Source organism: Oncorhynchus gorbuscha, linkage group LG14 (genome assembly GCF_021184085.1).
Source record: "Oncorhynchus gorbuscha isolate QuinsamMale2020 ecotype Even-year linkage group LG14, OgorEven_v1.0, whole genome shotgun sequence".
In the NCBI taxonomy this organism is placed as follows: domain Eukaryota; kingdom Metazoa; phylum Chordata; class Actinopteri; order Salmoniformes; family Salmonidae; genus Oncorhynchus; species Oncorhynchus gorbuscha.
In genome coordinates, this window is record NC_060186.1 from 84,790,415 (window position 1) to 84,800,741 (window position 10,327).

Sequence of the window (10,327 nt, forward strand, 5' to 3'; positions counted from 1 at the left end):
CCCCTACAGTACAGAACAGAGTTACACAGTTAGTCACCTTCAGTACAGAACACAGAGTTACACAGTTAGTCCCCTACAGTACAGAACACATTTAGTCATCTACAGTATTGAACACAGTTAGTCCCCCACAGTACAGAAAACAGTTACACAGTTCGTCCCCTACAGTACAGAACACAGTTAGTCGCCTACAGTAGAGAACACAGTTAGTCCCCTACAGTACAGAACACAGAGTTACACAGTTAGTCATCTACAGTACAGAACACAGTTAGTCATCTACAATACAGAACACAGTTAGTCATCTACAGTACAGAACACAGTTAGTCATCTACAGTACAGAACACAGAGTTACACAGTTAGTCATCTACAGTATAGAACACAGTTAGTCCCCTACAGTACAGAACAGAGTTACACAGTTAGTCCCCTACAGTACAGAACACAGTCACCTACAGTACAGAACACAGTTAGTCATCTACAGTACAGAACACAGTTACACAGTTAGTCACCTACAGTACAGAACACAGTTAGTCATCTACAGTACAGAACACAGTTAGTCCCCTACAGTACAGAACACAGTTAGTAATCTACAGTACAGAACACAGTTACACTGTTTGTCACCTACAGTATAGAACACAGTTTGTCACCTACAGTACAGAACACAGTTAGTCATCTACAGTATAGGACACAGTTAGTAATCTACAGTACAGAACACAGTTACACAGTTTGTCACCTACAGAACACAGTTTGTCACCTACAGTACAGAACACAGTTAGTCCCCTACAGTACAGAACACAGTTAGTCCCCTACAGTACAGAACACAGTTAGTAATCTACAGTACAGAACACAGTTACACAGTTTGTCACCTACAGTACAGAGCACAGTTAGTCATCTACAGTAGAGAACACAGTTAGTCATCTACAGTACAGAACACAGTTACACAGTTCGTCATCTACAGTACAGAACACAGTTAGTCACCTACAGTACAGAACACAGTGTTACACAGTTAGTCACCTACAGTATAGAACACAGTTAGTCATATACAGTACAGAACACAGTTAGTCATCTACAGTACAGAACACAGTTAGTCATCTACAGTACAGAACACAGTTACACAGTTAGTCATCTACAGTACAGAACACAGTTAGTCATCTACAGTACAGAACACAGTGTTACACAGTTAGTCATCTACAGTATAGAACACAGTTAGTCATCTACAGTACAGAACACAGTTAGTCACCTACAGTACAGAACACAGTGAGTCATCTACAGTACAGAACACAGTTAGTCATCTACTGTACAGAACACAGTTAGTCATCTACAGTATAGAACACAGTTAGTCATCTAGAGTACAGAACACAGTTAGTCACCTACAGTACAGAACACAGTTAGTCATCTACAGTATAGAACACAGTTAGTCATCTACAGTACAGAACACAGTTAGTCCCCTACAGTACAGAACACAGTTAGTCCCCTACAGTACAGAACACAGTTGCACAGTTAGTCCCCTACAGTACAGAACACAGAGTTACACAGTTAGTCATCTACAGTACAGAACACAGTTAGTCCCCTACAGTACAGAACACAGTTGCAGAGTTAGTCCCCTACAGTACAGAACACAGAGTTACGCAGTTAGTCAGTACAGAACACAGTTAGTCACCTTCAGTACCTAACACAGTTACACAGTTTGTCCCCTACAGTACAGAACACAGTTAGTCGCCTACAGTAGAACACAGTTAGTCCCCTACAGTACAGAACACAGAGTTACACAGTTAGTCATCTACAGTACAGAACACAGTTAGTCATCTACAATACAGAACACAGTTAGTCATCTACAGTACATAACACAGTTTGTCACCTACAGTACTGAGCACAGTTAGTCACCTACAGTATAGAACACAGTTAGTCCCCCACAGTACAGAAAACAGTTACACAGTTAGTCACCTACAGTACTGAGCACAGTTAGTCACCTACAGTATAGAACACAGTTAGTCCCCCACAGTACAGAAAACAGTTACACAGTTAGTCACCTACAGTACAGAACACAGTTAGTCACCTTCAGTACCTAACACAGTTACACAGTTCGTCCCCTACAGTACAGAACACAGTTAGTCGCCTACAGTAGAGAACACAGTTAGTCCCCTACAGTACAGAACACAGAGTTACACAGTTAGTCATCTACAGTACAGAACACAGTTAGTTATCTACAATACAGAACACAGTTAGTCATCTACAGTACATAACACAGTTTGTCACCTACAGTACTGAGCACAGTTAGTCACCTACAGTACAGAACACAGTTACACAGTTAGTCATCTACAGTACAGAACACAGAGTTACACAGTTATTCACCTACAGTACAGAACACAGAGTTACACAGTTAGTCACCTACAGTAGAGAACACAGTTAGTCATCTACAATACAGAACACAGTTCGTCATCTACAGTACAGAACACAGTTAGTCACCTACAGTACAGAACACAGTGTTACACAGTTAGTCACCTACAGTATAGAACACAGTTAGTCATATACAGTACAGAACACAGTTAGTCATCTACAGTACAGAACACAGTTACACAGTTAGTCATCTACAGTACAGAACACAGTTAGTCCCCTACAGTACAGAACACAGTTAGTCCCCTACAGTACAGAACACAGTTGCACAGTTAGTCCCCTACAGTACAGAACACAGAGTTACACAGTTAGTCATCTACAGTACAGAACACAGTTAGTCCCCTACAGTACAGAACACAGTTGCACAGTTAGTCCCCTACAGTACAGAACACAGAGTTACACAGTTAGTCATCTACAGTACAGAACACAGTTAGTCCCCTACAGTACAGAACACAGTTGCAGAGTTAGTCCCCTACAGTACAGAACACAGAGTTACACAGTTAGTCATCTACAGTACAGAACACAGTTAGTCACCTTCAGTACCTAACACAGTTACACAGTTCGTCCCCTACAGTACAGAACACAGTTAGTCGCCTACAGTAGAACACAGTTAGTCCCCTACAGTACAGAACACAGAGTTACACAGTTAGTCATCTACAGTACAGAACACAGTTAGTCATCTACAATACAGAACACAGTTAGTCATCTACAGTACATAACACGGTTTGTCACCTACAGTACTGAGCACAGTTAGTCACCTACAGTATAGAACACAGTTAGTCCCCCACAGTACAGAAAACAGTTACACAGTTAGTCACCTACAGTACAGAACACAGTTAGTCACCTTCAGTACCTAACACAGTTACACAGTTAGTCCCCTACAGTACAGAACACAGTTAGTCGCCTACAGTAGAGAACACAGTCAGTCCCCTACAGTACAGAACACAGAGTTACACAGTTAGTCATCTACAGTACAGAACACAGTTAGTTATCTACAATACAGAACACAGTTAGTCATCTACAGTACATAACACAGTTTGTCAACTACAGTACTGAGCACAGTTAGTCACCTACAGTACAGAACACAGTTACACAGTTAGTCATCTACAGTACAGAACACAGAGTTACACAGTTATTCACCTACAGTACAGAACACAGAGTTACACAGTTAGTCACCTACAATACAGAACACAGTTCGTCATCTACAGTACAGAACACAGTTAGTCATCTACAGTACAGAACACAGTTACACAGTTAGTCATCTACAGTACAGAACACTGTTAGTCATCTACAGTACAGAACACAGTTACACAGTTAGTCACCTACAGTACAGAACACAGTGTTACACAGTTAGTCACCTACAGTATAGAACACAGTTAGTCATATACAGTACAGAACACAGTTAGTCATCTACAGTACAGAACACAGTTAGTCATCTACAGTACAGAACACAGTTACACAGTTAGTCATCTACAGTACAGAACACAGTTAGTCATCTACAGTACAGAGCACAGTTAGTCATCTACAGTACAGAACACAGTTAGTAATCTACAGTACAGAACACAGTTACACAGTTCGTCCCCTACAGTACAGAACAGAGTTACACAGTTAGTCACCTTCAGTACAGAACACAGAGTTACACAGTTAGTCCCCTACAGTACAGAACACATTTAGTCATCTACAGTATTGAACACAGTTAGTCCCCCACAGTACAGAAAACAGTTACACAGTTCGTCCCCTACAGTACAGAACACAGTTAGTCGCCTACAGTAGAGAACACAGTTAGTCCCCTACAGTACAGAACACAGAGTTACACAGTTAGTCATCTACAGTACAGAACACAGTTAGTCATCTACAATACAGAACACAGTTAGTCATCTACAGTACAGAACACAGTTAGTCATCTACAGTACAGAACACAGAGTTACACAGTTAGTCATCTACAGTATAGAACACAGTTAGTCCCCTACAGTACAGAACAGAGTTACACAGTTAGTCCCCTACAGTACAGAACACAGTCACCTACAGTACAGAACACAGTTAGTCATCTACAGTACAGAACACAGTTACACAGTTAGTCACCTACAGTACAGAACACAGTTAGTCATCTACAGTACAGAACACAGTTAGTCCCCTACAGTACAGAACACAGTTAGTAATCTACAGTACAGAACACAGTTACACTGTTTGTCACCTACAGTATAGAACACAGTTTGTCACCTACAGTACAGAACACAGTTAGTCATCTACAGTATAGGACACAGTTAGTAATCTACAGTACAGAACACAGTTACACAGTTTGTCACCTACAGAACACAGTTTGTCACCTACAGTACAGAACACAGTTAGTCCCCTACAGTACAGAACACAGTTAGTCCCCTACAGTACAGAACACAGTTAGTAATCTACAGTACAGAACACAGTTACACAGTTTGTCACCTACAGTACAGAGCACAGTTAGTCATCTACAGTAGAGAACACAGTTAGTCATCTACAGTACAGAACACAGTTACACAGTCTGTCCCCTACAGTACAGAACACAGTCACCTACAGTACAGAACATTGTCAGTCCCCTACAGTACAGAACACAGTTAGTCATCTACAGTACAGAACACAGTTAGTCCCCTACAGTACAGAACACAGTTAGTCCCCTACAGTACATAACACAGTTACACAGTTAGTCCCCTACAGTACAGAACACAGTTAGTCCCCTACAGTACAGAACACAGTTACACAGTTAGTCCCCTACAGTACAGAACACAGTTAGTCCCCTACAGTACAGAACACAGTTACACAGTTAGTCCCCTACAGTACAGAACACAGTCACCTACAGTACAGAACACAGTTAGTCCCCTACAGTACAGAACACAGTTAGTCCCCTACAGTACAGAACACAGTTACACAGTTAGTCCCCTACAGTACAGAACACAGTTAGTCCCCTACAGTACAGAACACAGTTACACAGTTAGTCCCCTACAGTACAGAACACAGTTAGTCCCCTACAGTACAGAACACAGTTACACAGTTAGTCCCCTACAGTACAGAACACAGTCCCCTACAGTACAGAACACAGTTAGTCCCCTACAGTACAGAACACAGTTAGTCCCCTACAGTACAGAACATGTTATCATCGGCCACGCTCTCCATAACATTCACAAGGCCTTGGGACCAGATGGGTTACCAGGATGTGTACACAGAGCGCTGACCAGCTGACAAGTGTCTTCACTGACATTTTCAACCTCTCCGTATCTGAGTCTGTAATACCAACATGTTTCAAGCAGACCACCATAGTCCCTGTGCCCAAGAACACTAAGGTAACCTGCCTAAATGACGACCGACCTGTAGCACTCACGTCTGTTGCCATGAAGTGCTTTGAAATGCTGGTCATGTCTCACATCAACACCATTATCCCAGAAACCCTAGACCCACTCCAATTTGCATACCGCCCAAACAGATCCATAGATTAATCAGTCTCTATTGCATTCAACACTGCCCTTTCCCACCTGGACTAGAGGAACACCTATGTGAGATTGCTATTCATTGACTACAGCTCAGCATTAATCTCTATTGCACTCCACACTGCCCTTTCCCACCTGGACAAAAGGAACACCTATGTGAGATTGCTATTCATTGACTACAGCTCAGCATTCAACACCATAGTGTCCTCAAAGCTCATCACTAAGCTAAGGATCCTGGGACTAAACACATACCTCTGCAACTGGATCCTGGACTTCCTGACAGGCCACCACCAGCTGGAAAGGGTAGGCAACAACGCATCCACCACGATGATCCTCAACACTGGGGCCCTTCAGGGGTGTGTACTTAGTCCCCTCCTGTACTACCTGTTCACCCGCGACTGCGTGGCCAGGCACGACTCCAACACCATCATTACTGACGACCCAAAAGTGGTAGGCCTGATCACCGACAACGATGAGACAGCCTATATGGAGGAGGTCAGAGACCTGGCTATGTGGTGCCAGGATAACAACCTCTCCCTCAACGTCAGCAAGACAAAGGAGCTGATTGTGGACTACAGGAAATGGAGGGCCGAGCCGCCCCCATCCACATCAACGGAACTGTAGCGGAGCGGGTTGAGAGTCCATTCGCGTCCACATCACTAAGGATCTATCATGGTCCAAACTAGTCTTGGGCAGTATACTGTATACCAGGTATTCGGAAATAGCCACAGGATGGTTTTTCAATAACGTCAAGGTTTAAACTATTTATTTTATGTTTGTTTTATTACATTTAAATATTTGTAGCTACTTTTTAAGTTGAAGAAGACATTTTTGGAGAATATTGACTGGCTGCATCACCGCTTCGACCACAAGGCACTACAGAGGGTAGTGTATACGGCCCAGTCCATCACTGGGGCCAAGCTCCCTGCCATCTAGGACCTATATAACACACTGTGTCAGACCAAGGCCCTAAAAATTGTCAAAGACTCCAGATACCAGCCATAGACAGTTCTCTCTGCTACCGCATGGCAAGCTGGAGCCAACAGGAGCCTGCACAACTTCTAACCCCAAGCCATAAGACTGCTAAATAGTTAGTTAAATAGTTAACAGGACCATTTGCATTGACTCTTTTTGTACTTTTTTGACCCTTCACATTCGCTCGTTACTGGTTCCCCATGTAGCCAAGATAATGTTAAGTGTTATTACTTTTCTCAACACTATTTCTCTCTGCATTGTTGGGAAGGGCCCGTAAGTAAGCATTTCACTGTTAGTCTCCACCTGTTGTTTCTCTCTGCATTGTTGGGAAGGGCCCGTAAGTAAGCATTTCACTGTTAGTCTCCACCTGTTGTTTCTCTCTGCATTGTTGGGAAGGGCCCGTAAGTAAGCATTTCACTGTTAGTCTCCACCTGTTGTTTCTCTCTGCATTGTTGGGAAGGGCCCGTAAGTAAGCATTTCACTGTTAGTCTCCACCTGTTGTTTCTCTCTGCATTGTTGGGAAGGGCCCGTAAGTAAGCATTTCACTGTTAGTCTCCACCTGTTGTTTCTCTCTGCATTGTTGGGAAGGGCCCGTAAGTAAGCATTTCACTGTTAGTCTCCACCTGTTGTTTACAAAGCATGTGTCAAATAACATTTGATTTGATGTCTCACCACGTGGCGGTCGTAGGGGTTCCGTGGTGGTCTGGTCGGCACGGTAACATTAACAGGAAGTCGGACCCTTTCGATGATGCTGCGCACCGTGTGGTCAGCTCCCAGCATGCCCTGCTCCAGAGGGGAGCGCGTGCAGAACCGTCCTCGGCAGGCAAAGGGCAGAGAGATGCTCTGATTGGTCCGATGGTTCATACACACCAGACATGGAGTTTTACCTGAAACAAAGTGAGATCTCAGGGTGTGGTGTGAAATAGAGAGATCTCAGGGTGTGGTGTGAAATAGAGAGAGAGCTCAGGGTGTGGTGTGAAACAGAGAGAGAGCTCAGGGTGTGGTGTGAAATAGAGAGAGAGATCTCAGGGTGTGGTGTGAAATAGAGAGATCTCAGGGTGTGGTGTGAAATAGAGAGAGAGATCTCAGGGTGTGGTGTGAAATAGAGAGAGAGCTCAGGGTGTGGTGTGAAATAGAGAGAGAGATCTCAGGGTGTGGTGTGAAATAGAGAGATCTCAGGGTGTGGTGTGAAATAGAGAGAGAGAGATCTCAGGGTGTGGTGTGAAATAGAGAGATCTCAGGGTGTGGTGTGAAATAGAGAGAGAGATCTCAGGGTGTGGTGTGAAATAGAGAGAGAGCTCAGGGTGTGGTGTGAAATAGAGAGAGAGAGATCTCAGGGTGTGGTGTGAAATAGAGAGATCTCAGGGTGTGGTGTGAAATAGAGAGAGAGATCTCAGGGTGTGGTGTGAAATAGAGAGATCTCAGGGTGTGGTGTGAAACAGAGAGAGAGCTCAGGGTGTGGTGTGAAACAGAGAGAGAGCTCAGGGTGTGGTGTGAAATAGAGAGAGAGATCTCAGGGTGTGGTGTGAAATAGAGAGAGAGATCTCAGGGTGTGGTGTGAAATAGAGAGATCTCAGGGTGTGGTGTGAAATAGAGAGATCTCAGGGTGTGGTGTGAAATATATAGAGAGAGCTCAGGGTGTGGTGTGAAATAGAGAGATCTCAGGGTGTGGTGTGAAATAGAGAGAGAGAGCTCAGGGTGTGGTGTGAAATAGAGAGATCTCAGGGTGTGGTGTGAAATAGAGAGAGAGAGCTCAGGGTGTGGTGTGAAATAGAGAGATCTCAGGGTGTGGTGTGAAATAGAGAGAGAGAGCTCAGGGTGTGGTGTGAAATAGAGAGATCTCAGGGTGTGGTGTGAAATAGAGAGAGATCTCAGGGTGTGGTGTGAAACAGAAAGAGATCTCAGGGTGTGGTGTGAAACAGAGAGAGAGAGCTCAGGGTGTGGTGTGAAACAGAGAGAGATCTCAGGGTGTGGTGTGAAATAGAGAGATCTCAGGGTGTGGTGTGAAACAGAGAGAGATCTCAGGGTGTGGTGTGAAACAGAGAGAGAGCTCAGGGTGTGGTGTGAAACAGAGAGATCTCAGGGTGTGGTGTGTGGGTCTTACTGCGGGGGGTCTTCCCCAGGCGTCTCAGGAGCGCGCTCAGTCCAGTCTTCTCCGTGGTGGGCGTGGCTGTGAGAAACTCTGCCTTTCCCGTGAGTGACAGCTCATCACCAGGCTGCAGCACCACACTGTACGACTCACTGTCCTCACTGAACTCCCCTGACAGAACCTACACACACACACACACGCACGCACGCACACACACACACACACACACACACACACACACACACACACACACACACACACACACACACACACACACACACACACACACACACACACACACACACACACACACACACACACACACACACACACACACACACACACACACAGAGCAGGGGTTTGTGATGTATAGCTGAAATAGACAGCGTAGAGCTGACTGAAGCTCCTTCACCCCTGACCTTGACAGTGAAGCTGATAGTTTCCATGGCGAAGACGCGGTCAGGGAACATTCCGGCCACTTCCTCCACCGAGGAGAAATACTGGATGGGGTCCCTAACGTCTCTGTCTTCATCTATCAGACGGAACCTACCTACACACAGACAGGGAGAGACATGGTTCATTTAGTTAAATATTTCAACAACTAAAAGCATTGTATTTGGGACAAATCATTCACTAAACCTCAACTAAATGTTGTAATGCATAATGTGGAAATATAACAATTTCCTGAACTGTCAGGAACAAAATGTATTGATAGAACAGTAGCTAAGATGGAGAGAAGTCTGTCCATAATAAAGCACTGCTCTGCCTTCTTAACAACACTATCAACAAGGCAGGTCGTAGGCCATAGTTTCTACCTTCTTAACAGCACTATCAACAAGGCAGGTCCTACAGGCCCTAGTTTCTACCTTCTTAACAACACTATCAACAAGGCAGGTCCTACAGGCCCTAGTTTCTACCTTCTTAACAACACTATCAACAAGGCAGGTCCTACAGGCCCTAGTTTCTACCTTCTTAACAGCCCTATCAACAAGGCAGGTCCTACAGGCCCTAGTTTCTACCTTCTTAACAACACTATCAACAAGGCAGGTCCTACAGGCCCTAGTTTCTACCTTCTTAACAACACTATCAACAAGCAGGTCCTACAGGCCCTAGTTTCTACCTTCTTAACAACACTATCAACAAGGCAGGTCCTACAGGCCCTAGTTTCTACCTTCTTAACAGCCCTATCAACAAGGCAGGTCCTACAGGCCCTAGTTTCTACCTTCTTAACAACACTACCAACAAGGCAGGTCCTACAGGCCCTAGTTTCTACCTTCTTAACAACACTATCAACAAGGCAGGTCCTACAGGCCCTAGTTTCTACCTTCTTAACAGCCCTATCAACAAGGCAGGTCCTACAGGCCCTAGTTTCTACCTTCTTAACAACACTACCAACAAGGCAGGTCCTACAGGCCCC

The 10,327-nt window shown here is 44.5% G+C and overlaps 1 protein-coding gene across 1 annotated transcript in view; it reads right to left on the minus strand.

The window, feature by feature from the left end:
- gareml (GRB2 associated, regulator of MAPK1-like) overlaps nucleotides 1-9,460 on the minus strand; it is a gene marked incomplete at its 5' end in the record, with an annotated part of 40,295 nt that extends 30,835 nt beyond the window's left edge. Inside the window, 3 exons of the mRNA XM_046299217.1 lie at nucleotides 7,494-7,708; nucleotides 8,926-9,091; nucleotides 9,330-9,460. Of these exons, the coding sequence (XP_046155173.1) occupies nucleotides 7,494-7,708; nucleotides 8,926-9,091; nucleotides 9,330-9,460 (512 nt within the window). The remainder of the gene's footprint in view (nucleotides 1-7,493; nucleotides 7,709-8,925; nucleotides 9,092-9,329) is intronic.
- Between the last annotated feature and the right edge of the window lie 867 nt (nucleotides 9,461-10,327).